Below are 17,378 nucleotides of genomic sequence, written 5' to 3'. Positions count from 1 at the left end.
TAAGACTATTTGGGTAAGTGAGCTAATTGAAATAATAGCCTCAATCATATAAATACATATATACACAGAATAATGGATATAAAGAATCAAACAAATCAAATATTACAATTATAGAAAGAGAATAACACAAAAAAAGATAGTGGTTAATATGATGTAACCACATATTAAGGCTTAAAACTCACAAGGTTGTGTGTTCTAGCTCAAAAACCATGTTCTACAATGCATAATTCAAAGCAAGATTCAATAAAAAATATCAATTCAAATCAATTAGAATGTCAATGCGCTATATAAAAAGAGGTTTTCTTGGAAATTTCATTAATTTTACTAAACTTATTCTCTCTCTGTATATAATGTGATTGGATGAAAAATTAAAAATCCTAAGTTCATTTCCTAATTTCAATCAAACCAAATCATCATGTGTATAGGAAACTAAACTAGGTGCAATTATCACCTTGTCTAATCATAATGAACAATTAAAGACTAAAAGCATATCTACAAGCCAAAATAAAAGTGCATCAAACAATAAAGATACTAGTTATGTACAAATCAAACTAATAAAAGTGCCATAGACTAAAAAAAATACTCAAAATAACAAGATAAAGCTAAAAGTGTTTGGAATAAAACATTTCACCTAAAAAGATTCTCGTCGATCGGTCAGACGATCTGTCTCCCACTTAGCACTTTTAGTTATTGTCCTTAAATTAGCATTTTGGTGAATTCTTTGTCAAGAAGGCTTGTGCTTGAACTCATCATCCTTGAACCTCGACCAATGGTTGGACTTCCAATGATCTTCAAAATTTTCAATTAAGTGCACCAAGTTTTGATAAAGTTTCACACAAATTCGGAGCTCCCAAAATTGATCGCATGATGTATACCAGGATCTCAAACCTTGTTTCTACACCAGTCTTCTTGTTGACTCTTATGATTCCATCCGGGTGGCAAACACTCAGAGCTCTCACTTAAGCACTCAAACATCCCTCGAAATCCACTCAACTGAGCATTACACCAACCACAAAAATACAGCTTCAAAGATTTAACCTTAACGAACCTAGAATGATATTTTCAACCACTAACCATATCTTTTTTACTCTTGAATCCACAAAGAGCTCTAAACTGACTATCCGTCTCAATCAAACTATATTCAAGCGGGATAATAAAGCTTAAGGATAAGAGTTTTATCCATTTTAAATGAAGAAATGGATGGTGATTTAGGAAGAGAGGTTTCTAATGGCATTGGCAATGTGATTTTCACTCTCTTTTGCTTCTTTTGGGTGATCTCTACCTCTTTACAAGTCTCCTCAAGCTCTATTCTTTGTTCAACTTCTCCTAACTCTTCAACCACTTCTTCTGGTTCCTTGATCTCAACCTCCTCCACTTGTTGCAAGTCATGCTTCAACTCCTCTTTTTTCTTTCGAGGTTCCAAACTCTCTTCCACTCTGCATGCTCCAATTGGACTTGGTTCTTCGAATTCATCCGTGGTAGTGCTTGAATTATTGGAATAGTGTATTGAGGCTAAGTGAGATAGAGTTTCAATTAAGGTAGCCATGATGTTTCCTTGCCTATCTTGGATCTCTTCTTGCTCTTGGAGGAACAATTAGAGTGCCTCCTCCATTGAGGATTGTGGAGAGAAAGAGAGTTCTCAATTGGGAGAAGGTCTTCGTATATGGAAAGTGGTTCATATTAGTGAGAATATTGAGGTGATATGTATGGGGATAAGTGTTCAAAAGGTGTTTGAGGGTATTAGTATTGGAAGGGTGATGGTTCTAAGTATAGTTCATATGGTTGTTCATGAGGCACATAAGGTTTGTGGCATGGTAGATATGGAGTTGGATTATATAGAGGTGGTTGTGATAGTGTGGGGCTTGAGAATTTTGTGGTTGAGGACTATGTTATAGACTATGTTGAGGGTATGGTTTATAGGCATATAGTAGTGGAGGTTTATAACAATGAGAATCACCATATTCATTGGATTGGTATGCACCATGAGGGAGATTATGCTCATAGTAGTCTGAAGGAGGTTGTTGCCATGAAGGTTGTACGTATGCATGTGACTCCTCCCTTAATTGATTTTCCGTCCCATAATGCGAACTGACATTGAAGTTACAATTCCCTACAACATAGTTACAACCAAACTCCAAGCCAAAAGAGTAAGAATTTATAGAAGAGATAGAAAATAAAAACAAAAGATATTAAAAAATAAGAAAAACAAAATTATAACTACTAACAAAAATAAGAAAACAACAAAAAAGTAAACTATTCACAATATTCACATATTCACAATAGCCAATAACAAACACACAATTGCAATTCTCCAGTAACAGCGCCAAAAACTTAATGGAGGGCCAAACGTCAGTTTAGAATTTTTCAAAAAGAATTACTTTGTCATTAGTATAATTTTAAACCAACAAATGACCCTAATCAAAGTTTAAATGACTGTCACAATTAAAATCAATAAAAACCAAGAATATTAGATCTCGGACTATCTCTCAAATGTGCGTATTATCGGTGAGGAGATTAAGGGGGTTGGAGGTAAACAAACAAGAAATTAAATTGCACAAAAGTAAAACTAACAACTAAAGGGAATGTAAATGCTAAAAAACACTTCTGGCAATAATTGAGAATTAAAGCTTCCTGTTTAAGTCATTGACCACAAACATAGCGATTACCTAGAGTTAATCCATTTAGTCATCTCCAACATCGGAAGAAAGTCAAATAGGCATAGTTAGTCTTAATCCATAGGTCTTACTCGTCAATGGAAATAAGAACAACTAGCAACCCTAAATCACAAATCAATATTGGACATCAATGACTCTCGTGTCACTAACTATGATATGACAATTACAAGAGCAAAACCAATTAGTCAATCTCTAATACTGAGATAAGTCAATCGGGTTTAATCAATATCAATCCATAGGTCTTACTCGTTAATGGAAACGAGATTAATTAAAATCTCCAAATTGTCAATCAACTCGGGCATTAGTGACTCAATGTGAATATGTGAAGGCCTCAAATCTGTCCATCTTATGAAATGGTGCTAAATTGGAGGGGTTTCATCCTCGGAGGGGTCTTAGACAAGGGAATCTCATGTCGCCCTATCTTTTTAACATCTGTATGGAGAGGGTGCTACTTTCATTGAATTGCAAGTTAGTTTTGATGTTTGGGAAGCTGTGGCCATCTCCTGGGGCAGGCCTCGGTTGTCCCACTTCATGTTTACAGATGATATTCTCTTGTTTTGCAAGGCTAGCAGGTCCCAAGTTCAGAATGTCATGAAAATTATGGATCTTTTTTGCAAAGTTTCAGGTACGAAGGTAGATCTTGAGAAATAAAAAGCTTTATGTTCCAAGAATATCTCCAATAGGTGTAGAGAGGTCTTAAACAGAGTTTCTCAGATTTGGTTGACTAATGATATGAGAAAATGTTTAGGTGTTAACATTGGACATCCCAAAATTTTTAGAGCCGGTTTTGTGGATTCTTTGAATAGAATCAAGTATAGATTGGCGAATTGGAAGGTTAGGCTTCTCAGTAGAGAATGTACACTTTGTTTGATAAATTTGTAGCATTTGCGTTACCTAATTATGAAATGCAAGTTTCTTTTTTCCCTACATCTTTTTTGCAAGAAAATTAATGTTGTAACGAGGACTTTTCTTTGAAAACGAAAAATTGATGAAATGTGCCTAAATCTTGTTAAGTGGGATACTATTATTACCCCCCGCAAGTTTGGTGGCCTAGTGTTAGAGATACGAGACGTGTGAAATTGGCCTTAATGGATAAACTTTTGTGGCAACTCCTTCACAGTTCTCATAAGCTTTCCATACGAGTTTTGATTGATAAATATTTCGAACGATTCAAATTTGGATGCAAGGGACCTGGTTCATGCTTCCAAAATTTTGCGAGATATCATAAAAACTAAGAGTGGGATGTAGAGGGGACTAACCTGGAGTACTGGTTCTCTTGATCAATTCTTTTGGTTTGATTCTTGACACACAAACGGCTGTGTTTGCCAGTTTTGTTCCTCTTATTCATATTTCAGATACAACCTTGTGGGTGGAGCATGTCTGGCCTTTGGATCACTGGAATTGGAATGTTCTGGATATTCCCATTGATGAAGAGTATAAAATAAAGCTGTCTAATATCTTCCTTATCTGGCATGGGAAAACCGAACCTGAATGGATTTAGTATAGCTCTAACAACAAGGACTATTCGACTAAGAGTGGATATTCCTGGCTTTTGCAAAAGAAGATTGCTTGGAATCCAACTAATAATTATCTATGGCTTTGGTAGCTACGAGTTCCGGAGATAATTAAATTTTTAATGTGGCTTTGTATCATAATGTTCTGCCAACTAGCTGGCTTCGGTTTCGTAGAGGATTGGCTGGCTCTTCAGTTTGTCCCAGGTGCATTTCTGATGAAGGATGATATTTTCCATTGTCTTAGAGACTGCGTTAAAGCTCAAGATGTGTGGAATCACCTAGGTATTGGCTGAAATAGAGATGATCTCATCATGAACTTCCATTACTGGATCCACTGTAATACTAATGCTTATGAATACTTCTTTTCAGTTGCGTTGGGGTAGATTTTGCGAGATCGTAATAATGATGTATTTAATGGGAATGCAACTTGGAACACATTAAATGGTGTGTATTTAATTAAGCAAGCAGCCAAGGGATTTGGAGAAGCTTTTGATTCCAATCTAAGTATCTTGGTCTCTCAAAATATGGCTAGGTTTGGATGTATTTTTTGAGACAATTTGGGTAACAGGATTAATGGTTATTCCGATGCTATTTTTGTGGGTACTAGTGTTCGTTGTGAGCTGTTTGGTATTTTTTGTGGCCTTTGTCTGGTTGGGACTATGGGTTTAGTGAAGTCATTTGTGAAATAGATTATTTTGAGGCATTCCAGACAATTAATTAAAATTTGGAATGTGATAACTGATGCGTGAGCATCTTGTCTATCTTTTTCTAGTGAATTTGCATCTAATTTGTTGAGTTTAATTAAGAATTAATTATATTTTAGCCACTATGGATGCTATTTTGAGTTTTGTGCAATTTTATTTATTTTAGGTAGCATTCGGAGGGATTTGATGAAGTTTCTGCAGAGAAAAAGAAGAAACCAAAAAGATGACCAGCGAAGACCGACGCGGACGCATGGCTCACGCGACCGCGCGGAATGGAGAAATCGCAAATGACGCGATCGCGTGCCTGACGCGAACGCGTAGACTGGAATCTGCACAAATGATGCGAGCGTGTGGACGACGCAGACGCGTCACATGCGCGATCTGCAATAATTCAGAAAATGCTGGTTACGAATTTTGGGCTGTTTTGACCCACTTTCCAGTCCAGAAAACACATATTAGAAGTTGCAGAATGGACAAATCAAGTGGTCCCCAACCATCAACTGAAGATCTGTTAATTAATTCGAATTTAAATTCAAATCTTATCTTTGAGGAAAAGATATTATTTTTAATTTTTGATTTTAAACCTATTAGGATTAGTAATAAATAGAAACTCTGTACATTTAGACTGGACCAGATTGTTACCAGAACCCTTATTTTTCTTCTCTGAACCATGAGCAACTAATCCTTCATTGTTAAGGTTAGGAGCTCTGTCTATTTGTATGGATTTATTCGTTTGATCTTTCTAATTTAATTCATGTCTAGATTTATATTTCAATAATTGTTTTCGCTCTTTATTTTATGAATATGGGTGGAACAAAAGTATGACCCATGTTCTAATTGAGTTCTTGTAAAACTTGGAAAAGCTTTTTACTTGAACAACAGCTTGAAAACATATTATACTGAATTTCTAATTGTTTGTATTTAACGGGATACGTGACATATAATCCCTTTATTATTGGATAATTAGAATTCTTTTGGCATATAAACTAGAAATTGATCATCACCCTCTAATTAGAATTAATTGACCAAGGAATTGGCAATTAATGAATTTTAGAGGAGACTAGGAAGGTCTAAGGAATTAGGGCCTAGTCACATATAGTTTGCCATAAAGTTATATCTTGCATAATTAAATTAGTTAGTGATAAAAATAAATCTGAAAAATAGATAACTCTGAAACCTTAACTGCTTTCTCAACATTTTATTCCCAACTCATTTATTTGTCTATCCTTTTGATATTCTAAGTTCGAACTTAAACCTTTTGAACATCTTAAAACCAAGTTTTGCTTGCCTAATTAATCCAATCAATCAATCATTGTTGCTTGATCCATCAATCCTCGTGGGATCGACCCTTACTCACGTAAGGTATTACTTGGTACGACCCGGTGCACTTGCCGGTTAGTAAGTGTGGGTTATAAATACCGCACTAATAACCTTAACATCATTAAGAAGATTATAGATCTTTGCAGGAGTTGAAAAATGAGTCTGCATTAATTCAGCGTACTGCTAATGCTGTTGCTGATCATATGGCTAAGTATGCTGCACGACATGTTCTTCTGCATGCGTAATGGTTGTTGCCTAGATCGGACTTAGGCAAAATTATTGCAATGGAGGAAATCTTTTTATTTTAGTGTTTTTTGTTCTTATTTGGTTTATTTAGTCACAAAATCAGCTTATATACACAAAAATATACACTAGTTATGAATTAAAACAATAAAGCTCTATATCCAAACAAAATATTTAACCAAGTATAACGAAATTGTTATAATAACTTTTCAAATTATGCGCCTCTTTCTCATTCTCCTTCCCCGTTTTCTCCTCCTCCTCCTCCTCCTCCTCCTCCTTCTAAATTTGCGCACGTAGATTTTTTTCTTCTTCTTCTTCTTTATTGTCATCACCAATAGCACCAATATTTTGCAAACATGTTTATTAGTTCTATTTTCTCTGCTACCATTATTAAATAATTTCGGTTCATTTCTTAATTTATTTCGGTTCATTTATGTGTTAATTGAGGTTCACTTGATGCTGCTAATAAGTATTGACTAATTTTTTATTTCTTAAATAATTTCAGTTTATTTCTTAATTTAATTAAAGTTTATTTGGATCCAGAAATGAATTCGATATGTTTTTGTTAATAATTGAGACTTTTTGACTGTTTGTTCAAATCTGAACTAATTTAAGTTAATTTGTTTGTTAATTGAGGTTCACTTGATACAATTGATAAGTATTAACTAAATTTTTTATTCTTTAAGTAATGTCAGTTTATTTCTTAGTTTAATTGAGGTTCTTTTGAAAAAAAAAGCATATATGATAGCACATGAGAGAGTTGGTGGGTAGTGAACCAAAAAATGAAAATTTCAAGAACTTTTTCGTCAATACACTATATCTCTCTTACTTTTCTAGTGTATCTATGTATGTATGAACAATGTGAGCCTAGTGAAAAGTCTAATTTATAGAGGGAATTGAAGCATATCCTCCACGTATGGCAAGTGCTTCTTCGTAATATTAGTGATTAATGATATATAATAATTATCAACAATATCACGTGAACCTCAATTATTAACACATAAATGAACTGAAATTAATTCACAAATGAACTAAAATAAATTAAAAAATGAACGAAAATTATATAATGATAACACTAGAAAAAATCAGAACCAATAAAGATATTAGCAAAATATTGGTGTTGTTAGTGATTTCGATAACAAAAGAGAAGGAGGAAGAGGAGGAGGAGAATCAGAAGAAGACAATATCAGCATTAACAGCAACATTCAAGACAATATCAACATTAACAGCAGAAACTCAAGCATACAGAGAGGCACTCATACTCATTAAGAATCTTCAAATACCCAATTGCATAATTGAAATAAACTGCTTACCTCTGGTTAAGGCAATCAAGGCTAAAATGCCTATAGCGGAAGCAGATGCAATCATCCGTGACATTCTTCAATTGCTATACGAGGTTTCAGATGTGGGAGCTACCTGGACTCCAAGGGATGGCAACAAATTAGCTCACCAACTGGCAGTGGGGAATAATATAGGGAGATAGTGGACAATGAATCCTCCAACTCAAGTTAGGAATATCATCATAACAGAAGCAAGTTTTGCATCAATTTAGCATAATCAAGGTATACAGAATCAAGGTATAGAGAATCAAGTCAACAAGGTTTCCGACTCAGCCAGCCATCAAGAACTGCAAATGGAAGAGAGGTTACCTGAAAGGGTGGAAACGGAAACCCGAGACAAGCCATCATTGGAAGACAAGGAGCAGCATCGACCCACAGCAAGGCACCAACCCACCAACGACAGCCACAAGGAAGCCATCGACAAGCAGACAAGGACCGAGGAGGAGGTGCAGCTGATCGGGCAGTGTTGCAGAATGCGTTATGTCAAGGATTGGGTAGAGATCGTCAAACCAATGATTTGTCAAAGGCTTCAAGGCAGATCCGATTAAAGCCCAACGAAAGGGGGGTGGCGCGCAGAATGGCATATGGAAGGAGGAAAGGGGATGCAGGTCAGGAAGGGACATCCTTGGTGAGGCGCAGTAATGGCCTAATTCAGAAGAAAATCCTCAGGATTAGGGATGACAAGGGCATTGGGAACAGAGGAGCTCGGAATTAGGAACATGCATCACGAAGAACACAGCGTTGGAGAACACGTTGTGAAGGAGGAAGAAGATCAAGCTGAGGATTATAGGGTCGGGTCGCATCCGGGTCGGGCGCGAAACTGGGTTGGGTGCGGGACTAACAACTTCTGTTGCTTTGGGCTGGGTCGGTTGGCTGGCCCAAAGACACGTCCAATAAAAAAAGAAGAATCTGCATGTGCGAACAAGAGGAAAAAGGAAAGAAAAAGAACATACCTGTGCGAATTTAAAAGAAGAATGAGGAGGAGGATGATTAGGAGGAGAAAGAGGACGAAACGGAAAAGGAGAAGCAGAAAATGAAGACAAAGAAGAATATGTTTTGCGTTATTGAAACGCTCACACACGGATATAATAAAAGTAGTTTTTGTTGAGTTTAGGCCAACTTAATTGGATTTGGTTGTCAAAAATCCTTGAATGTATAGTTAGACTCTAATTTAAAAAATGATAATATTAATTAATTATTAATATAAGCATTAGAAAAAAGAAAAAGGAGAAAATTGAGAGACATATATTGTTGAATAAATTATAATTTTTTAAAATTATATTATATATATTTATATTAAAATCACTCATTAAATTATTTTTTTATTATTTAAAAATATAAGATAAAAGATCATATTTTACTAGACCATCTAGAAAAAAATTTGAGAGGATATATTTTCGTATTTGACTATTTCCAAGAAGCCCACAGCCCAGTGTTTTTTCACTTCACTGCGCTTTGCGTCCTTTCTTCTGCTCTCAGTTACTTTTAGGTTTTAGGGTTCTTCTGCATACTCAGTTTCAGCCACAGCCAGTGTGTCTTCACTCTTTGGGTAAGAAAATGAAATATGCGTTTTGTTTCCTCTTGTCACCTATTTTTACTTCAAAATTCACTCTAACACCGCAATTTCTCATTTTCATCACTAAATTTGTTTTTGTTGTTTCTCTTCTTCCGTGTTGCTAAAACTCGAAAAAGGTTATTTTCGTTTTGTTACATTGTGAGATCATACAATGCTGTTCTAGAATTTTGAGTTTGTAATGTTTGAGTTTCTGCATGCGTCTGATCTTGTTCTTGTTTTCACTTTCGTTGTATATGATTTGGGAAACGTTTTCGAAATTGCATTTTCTTTCAGAAATGATGCTTCCCTCTCAATTTTTTTTAGTAATCTTTTTTAGCTCTTCAGAAGTAGAAAACTCTGTTCCGTACAAATGCTGTCTTTTTTGGGCTTTTTGGCTCTTTCGCTAGCTTTAACTCTCATTGCATGTCTTCGTTTTGTACTTTCTGTTTTTTATTTTTTTATTTTCTTAAATCTATGTCAGCATCTTACTTTGTTTCAGCTTTGAATGACGTTTTTCATGGTAATTTTTCATTTTCTTCACTTGTTTTCTGTCAAATAAGACTCCATTTCCTTTCTGTAAAATAATGACATTTTATATTTTTATTATTTTACTTTTTAATTTAAATATTAGTAGTGATTCATTTGACACTGTATTGCAGTTGTAAAAAAGAAAAAAAAAAGAAAACGAGATAAACCTTACTTTGGTGCTTAAGAGTAATTTTCATTTCACGTTAGTCTTATGTGATCTTACAAATATCTTGAAGACTGAATTAATGTTTCATAAGTCGTTTGGTTACACACAAAAGAAAAAAAAAAAAGAAAAAAAGGGAAAAAGAAAAGATGAGCTGTTTCTCTCATAGTTTATGTTTTGGTTATTTCAATGGCTGTTTTGATAGATTTGATGTTAATTACTACCTTTTCTGGTTATTATCGGGGATTGGTTCCTTGTGTCATGTGATTTTTTTAGCCTATTGGTTACTTGAGTCGATATTTTTGCTATTTTGTACTGAGCTTCATATTATACAATTTGTTTCATTTACTCAACTTTTTCAGATTGTTCATATCTTTTGATATTATACACTCCAAGTCCAAGTTTATTTCAATTCTTACCTTGTATGTTATCCGAAATAGGGATATGGATTCATCTGAGCTGGATGGAAATGGTACCGAGGCATCCCTGCCACCACCACCCCCTGTTGTTCCACCTGATGTTGTCCCAGTTAAAGCAGAAGACGCACTTGCTGAACCTGTTAAGAAAAAGGTTTCTCGCCTTCCGATCGCCAGGCGTGGGCTGGGATCAAAAGGAATGAAGATAGCTCTTCAAACCAATCACTTCAAAGTTAATGTCACTAACAATGATGGAAATTTCTTCCATTATAGCGTATGTCCCTCTCACATTCCTTTGTTTATTATTATTATTATTATTATTATTATTATTATTATTATTATTCAGGTTTATTCTAATTACCCAAATATGACTGTTGTCACTTGTTATGTTATTTGAACAGGTTGCGTTTGCTTATGAAGATGGACGCCCTGTAGAAGGTAAGGGTTTCGGGAGAAGGATAATGGATAGGGTGCATGAGACGTATGCTTCTGAGTTAAATGGTAAGGACTTCGCATATGACGGGGAGAAAAGTCTGTTTACCATTGGTGCTCTTCCAAGCAACAAGCTTGAGTTTGAAGTTGTTCTGGAGGATGTTGTTTCGAATAGGTAGAAATGACAAGCATATAATTGTTTTAGCCTTCCATAGAGTTTCAGATCATTGTTTCAGCAGTGTGTAACCTTTTATTTTTTCTTGTGAAGAAATAATGGTAACTGTAGCCCTGATGGTCATGGGGACAATGAAAGTGACAAAAAGAGGATGCGACGCCCGTATCGTGCGAAGAAATTTAAAGTAGAGATTAGCTATGCCGCCAAAATTCCAATGCAGGCCATTGCCAATGCCTTGCGTGGGCAGGAATCGGAGAATTTCCAAGAAGCCATCAGAGTGCTCGATATTATATTGAGGCAACATGCTGCTAAACAGTAAGACCTTTCTTCATTTTACTTGTCATAACATGTTTTCTAACATTTTGATGCATTATAATTTACAAGGCACCAAACCATAGTTCTCAACTGTGCATTTGTCTATTGCAGAGGTTGCCTCCTAGTTCGGCAATCCTTCTTCCACAATGACCCAAGGAATTTTGCTGAAGTTGGAGGTGGTGTGCTTGGCTGCAGAGGATTCCATTCAAGTTTCAGAACTACTCAGAGTGGCCTGTCTCTGAACATAGGTTAGATCTGTGTACTGTGTACAACCTTCTCATCAAGGCTTTTTGTCTAACTCCTATAATCATCCAATTCGTTTAGATGTCACAACTACTATGACAATCCAGCCTGGACCTGTTGTGGACTTCCTAATTGCCAATCAAAATGTGCGAGATCCATTTCAGCTTGACTGGGCAAAGGTAACAATGCTGTTGAAAAACTTAATTTATTACTCTTTTGTTTGATTATTTTACACAAAGGCCTGTCTGTTACTCTTTTTATTTTAAACAGGCCAAAAGGACCCTAAAAAATCTGAGGATTAAAGTAAGCCCATCCAATCAAGAGTACAAAATTACAGGTCTCAGTGAACTCCCATGCCGAGATCAGACGTACCTTCTCTCTCTCTCTCTATTTCTTTCTTTATTCCTCCCTTTATTTTCTCTAAATGCATTTGGCTTTGATGTCAAATTATAAAACTTGAATATATGGTGCATTATGATAGTAGAATTGTTATTTGATGAGTATAGGTTTTCAGTGATGGCTTGGATTTTGCAGGTTTTCTCTTAAGAAAGGTGGAAGGGATGGTGATGATGGTACTGAAGAAGTGACTGTTTATGATTATTTTGTCAATGCTCGTAGGATAGATCTTCGATACTCTGCTGAGCTTCCTTGTATCAATGTTGGCAAGCCTAAACGACCGACATACTTCCCCATTGAGGTGAATCAATGTGTTTATTTTTGCAGGTTTTGCATGCTGCAATTTTAGCATTCTGGATCTTAACTAAAACCTAAGTTATTTACTTCTCCTGTTGTTTTAGCTTTGTGAATTGGTGTCCTTGCAACGTTATACAAAAGCGCTGTCCACGCTTCAAAGGGCTTCATTGGTAGAGAAGTCCAGGCAGAAGCCACCAGAGAGGATGAGGGTTTTATCTGATGTATGTTGTTATTCTAAATTTTAAGTGATGTGGTTACACTGCTTATGTCTTGGTTAAGGAAGCTTATTAAATATTGTTTTGTTAGGCACTAAAAACCAGCAACTATGGTTCTGAACCTATGCTTCAAAATTGTGGAATTTCTATAAGCACTGGCTTTACTCAAGTGGATGGTCGGGTTCTGCCTTCACCAAGGGTATTTAATATTTCTCTGTCAATGTGCTCTTGAAACTTGTTTATTGTGTGTTGCCTTGTTTTATTTGAACTTGGTGACCTGAGGTTTTCTTAATTATGACTTGGCAGGTCACTTGTTCGAGAAATGATTTTTCTCATTTAGCAAATGCTCTAGTAACTTGTTTTTTCTTGACTCCCACATGAAACTAAATGAAAGTCCTTTTTAAAAATCCTTTGTTTGGAATATGGATTTATATGGAAAAACTCTCTTTTTGCTACTGTCATATCTAAATGCTAGGCTGCCTCTGATGAATTATAAATTATTTTGAAGTTCCCTTTGCTGTTTGTGGCGTGTTGGTATTATTTTTTGTTTCTTTTTTTTTACCTATCTAAGAAAATGATGTTAAGTTCTTGCTGGTAGTAATTCTTTGAAGGATGTAAATGCTATATAAATGACTTTGTTCTCTTTGTTATTTTGTGTTGATTCTGGTTGTTTAAGATTATAAAACAAATTGGTTGAGCAATATTGTAAGCAAAATTAATTATGGTATGGTGACTCATGGCTCCTATATTGTCAATCATCAGTAACCTTATGTTTTTAACTTTCATAGTTTGATATTGATTATTGAATGTTTTCCAATAGTTGAAGCTTGGCAATGGTGAGGACTTAAATCCAAGGAATGGGAGATGGAATTTTAGTAATAAGGTATTCGGTTTAGTTCAATTTCCATTGAAATTTTCATCTGGTCCAGATTCTCAGTACTGTATGAGGTTCTAATAACTTAAAAATGCTTTTCCAGAGTTTTGTGCAGCCAATAAAGATAGAACGGTGGGCTGTAGTTAACTTTTCTGCACGATGTGATGTAAGAGCTCTTGTGAGGGATATGATTAGAGTTGCAGGAACGAAAGGAATTGTAAGTTCCATCTCCTTGTATCAGCTGAGAAGTATGAAAGATCTACTGACTGAAATGTTCTTTCCTGCTTTTGTTTTTGCAGTCAATGGAAGATCCATTTGATGTGCTTGAAGAGAGTCACCAGTTTAGGCGTTCCCCACCAATGGTTAGAGTGGAGAAGATGTTTGAAAGCATCCAGTCTAAACTTCCTGGAGTTCCTCAGTTCCTTCTATGTCTAATTCCCGAGAGGAAAAACTGTGAAATTTATGGTTAGTCATTAATAAGTGGATTTCATTTATCTTGTGTAAATAATTGAGAACAAAGATTTATTCTAACATTGAAGGTCCATGGAAAAAGAAAAATCTTACCGAGTATGGAATTGCCAGCCAGTGCATGTGTCCTTTAAGGGTCAATGACCAGTTTCTGACTAACGTTTTGATGAAGATAAATGCCAAGGTATGTTGGGCATGGTATTCTAGTACTATTGGGCAACAGCTTTGTACATTTTATTATTTTGGCTATGACCCAGCTTTTAATATCTTGTTTCTCACCTTCTCTTGAGTGATAATAACATGGGAATAAATGAATGACTTTGCATCCTTTCCCCATCTAATGGAGCAAAGGTGGTTGTCATTGTTTTATGTTGCCTAGTCATCAGGCTTCTGTTTTATTTCTTCCTTTTCAATTGAATTATTTTTTTGATCTGCAGCTTGGTGGATTGAATACATTATTAGGCGTTGAACACTCTCCAGCTCTTCCAGTCGTTTCAAAAGCACCCACACTTATCCTGGGCATGGATGTTTCGCATGGCTCACCAGGGCAATCTGATATTCCTTCAATTGCAGCGGTAAATCATAATTGTCATGTTTTCAATGAATATAATATAATTTTGGGTAAAGTATATTTTTTGTCCCTAAAGTTTGTCAAAAGTTTCAAAAATACTAGGTTTTATTGTTTCAATTTTGTTTTGGAAGTTTTGGATTTGCATCAAATATATCCCTGACAGCTAAATTTTCCAAAAGTTTAGGACCAATCCAACAAATGCATGATAACTATGTCTGATTTGCTTGTGTTGAAAGTTGTTCTTGTGAAATTGTTGCTGAATTAGTCCTATATTTTTTGAAAAATTAGCCGATAGAGATATATTTGATGCAAATTGGAAACTTCTAGGACAAAATTGAAACAAAATAAAACTTCGGGATATTTTTGAAGCTTTTAGCAAACCTTAAGGACAAAATATACTTTACCCTATAATTTTTATATCAATGCATATATTGGTGCCAGGTTGATCTAATTCTACCCTTCTTTTTTTTTCTTGATGAAATGTTGCTGTTTTCTGAGAGTATGCAGGTGGTCAGCTCTAGACAATGGCCTCTTATATCGAAGTATAGGGCCTGTGTTCGTACCCAGTCCGCAAAGGTTGAAATGATAGATAACCTGTTCAAGAAAGTATCTGACAAAGATGATGATGGAATTATAAGGTTCTATCTACATGTAGTTAAATAATTAAACTATGCTTCTGTGTTAGATGGCACATGATTGTATACCATGATGTCTTGTAGTATTTCTTTCTGCCTTGTAAGAGCGGTGGCTTTTGAGCAGTCTGTTTAATGTTGTATTAATCTTCACACTATATGTATATGGTCAATGTGAAATAAGTACCTAGCTTGATCGGTTTCATCAACTGCAGGGAACTTCTACTTGATTTCTATGTTAGTTCTGCGAAGAGAAAGCCAGACAATATAATTATTTTCAGGTAATCTTTTCTTGTAACTCCGAAGTTAGAGCTGAAAACACTTGAGGTATTGCCAATAAATTGTGTTTGTTAATGGGATTTGTCACTATTGCTATGTTAGGGTTGTGTAATTCCTGTGTCCCATTTGCCATTTATGTTTTTAACTGCTCCAAACCTACTGCATATTTGTTTTGATGTTGATACATGGCGATCATTGCATGTTGTATTTTTCCAATAGCTACAAAATGCTTTTGGTGTTCAATGCTTGTTTGTTATACTGATTTATTACTATGCGATTCTTTTCTGATGAAACTAAACGTAGTATCTTTATTATGCTGAATATAGGGATGGTGTTAGTGAATCACAGTTCAATCAAGTTTTGAACAAAGAGCTTGATCAAATCATTGAGGTTCATAAGCTTTTGACTCTGCTATTTGGGAAACATTTTTGGTCGTAAAAGGGGCTAACGTTGACTTTTAACTTTGTAGGCATGTAAATTCCTTGATGAAAAGTGGGAGCCCAAGTTTGTGGTTATAGTTGCTCAGAAGAACCACCACACAAGATTCTTCCAGTCTGGTTCTCCTGACAATGTCCCACCTGGTAAATATCAGTTCAGATTATCCAAAGATTGTTGGCTACTTGGCTTTTTACTAAACCTGTTGCTTTACAGGAACTGTTGTTGACAACAAAATTTGTCATCCAAGAAACTATGATTTCTACCTATGTGCACATGCTGGAATGATAGTAAGTATACAATATTCTGTTTCCCTTCTTTTTAAGTATAAAGATTAATTTACATGCTTGTGGCTTGTGGTAGTTGTGTGGTTCGACGTGTTAGGTGTGTCTTCATCGAGTTGATTGTTGCCCCGAAATGAACTGTTTGGGGGTCTAGATGTGTGTGTGTGTCAACGATCACTATTGTGAATATCGTGGTGTCTATCTTTTAGTAATATTCTCTGTATTCCTTCAAAAATTTCCTCCTCAGGGCACTAGCAGGCCTACACACTACCATGTTCTTCATGATGAGGTTGGTTTTAGTGCTGATGAGCTACAGGAGCTTGTACATTCTCTGTCATATGTGTAAGTGGAACTTTTTGACATGTATTGATTTGGAATTATGCACATGCGTCTTAAGGAACCTATCATTAGATGTTTGTTGTTTATGACAGGTATCAGAGGAGCACCACTTCCATTTCTGTTGGTAAATTCTTGCTTCACATCCGGCTATTTAGATAGATTCATGTATGATATCTGATATCTGATTTAATTTTGTGATTGACACACTTGTACTATTTTCTCTCCTACGCAGTTGCTCCAATATGCTACGCACACTTGGCTGCAACCCAGGTGGGGCACTTCCTCAAATTTGAAGACAAATCTGAGACATCCTCAAGTCATGGTGGACTGAGTGCTGCTGGAGCTGTCCCTGTCCCGCAGTTGCCGAAATTGCAGGACAGTGTTTCCAACTCAATGTTCTTCTGCTGAGGTGTCTCAGTTGCTTATGAGAGAAAGCAATGCTTGTACATAAAAACCATGCTCAGATCTAGCTAGCTATCTATCTAACTATCTATCTAACTCTGGATACTGGTAGACTTAGCCATGTTAGCCTAAGACTTATCGTCTATGTTTTAGACTGTTTTGTTTTATGTGATATATGGCATGTGTTTAGCACTGGCTTTCAAGTGGCAATGTATTGAGATGCTTTTGTAGTTATGTTTGGTTTAAGATCTGATTATATTTGATTATCCAGCGGTGTTATTGGAGGTTATTGAAAATATCTTAGGAATATTCTTCAATGAAAGATGGGGAAACACGGTGCTGATGTTTATGACAAAGGAATATATATAAAATGTTCATTTTCGCAATAGCATTGTTTTGCTTATAAGAGAAAGAGTAAAGTGACATAAATTCTGGGATTTAGATTTTCTAAATTTTGAATTTGTACTTTAGAGTTTGTACTTTAGAGGGTAAAGTGTGAACTTCTATCTTTAAATAGTTTCTTTCTTAAATAAATGAGAGAGATTATATTTTATTCTCTAAAG

The 17,378-nt window shown here is 35.6% G+C and overlaps 1 protein-coding gene across 1 annotated transcript; it reads left to right on the top strand.

Annotated features, from left to right (window-relative positions):
• Positions 1 to 9,225: 9,225 nt before the first annotated feature.
• Positions 9,226 to 17,081, top strand: LOC130974126 (protein argonaute 4-like). The gene is made up of 23 exons (XM_057898880.1): positions 9,226 to 9,345; positions 10,483 to 10,732; positions 10,860 to 11,065; positions 11,159 to 11,380; positions 11,492 to 11,628; positions 11,705 to 11,802; positions 11,894 to 11,991; positions 12,158 to 12,320; positions 12,421 to 12,537; positions 12,623 to 12,730; positions 13,352 to 13,414; positions 13,509 to 13,622; positions 13,705 to 13,870; positions 13,945 to 14,057; positions 14,311 to 14,448; positions 14,952 to 15,082; positions 15,292 to 15,357; positions 15,682 to 15,745; positions 15,825 to 15,936; positions 16,007 to 16,080; positions 16,322 to 16,416; positions 16,506 to 16,537; positions 16,646 to 17,081. Exons 2-23 carry the CDS (start codon positions 10,487 to 10,489, stop codon positions 16,819 to 16,821), a joined length of 2,739 nt encoding a protein of 912 aa, XP_057754863.1. The 5' UTR covers positions 9,226 to 9,345; positions 10,483 to 10,486; the 3' UTR covers positions 16,822 to 17,081.
• Positions 17,082 to 17,378: the final 297 nt, after the last annotated feature.

This window comes from Arachis stenosperma, chromosome 4 (assembly GCF_014773155.1).
Source record: "Arachis stenosperma cultivar V10309 chromosome 4, arast.V10309.gnm1.PFL2, whole genome shotgun sequence".
Lineage (NCBI taxonomy): Eukaryota > Viridiplantae > Streptophyta > Magnoliopsida > Fabales > Fabaceae > Arachis > Arachis stenosperma.
Note: the sequence above shows the minus strand (reverse complement) of the source record. Positions and strands in the feature narration are given on the sequence as shown.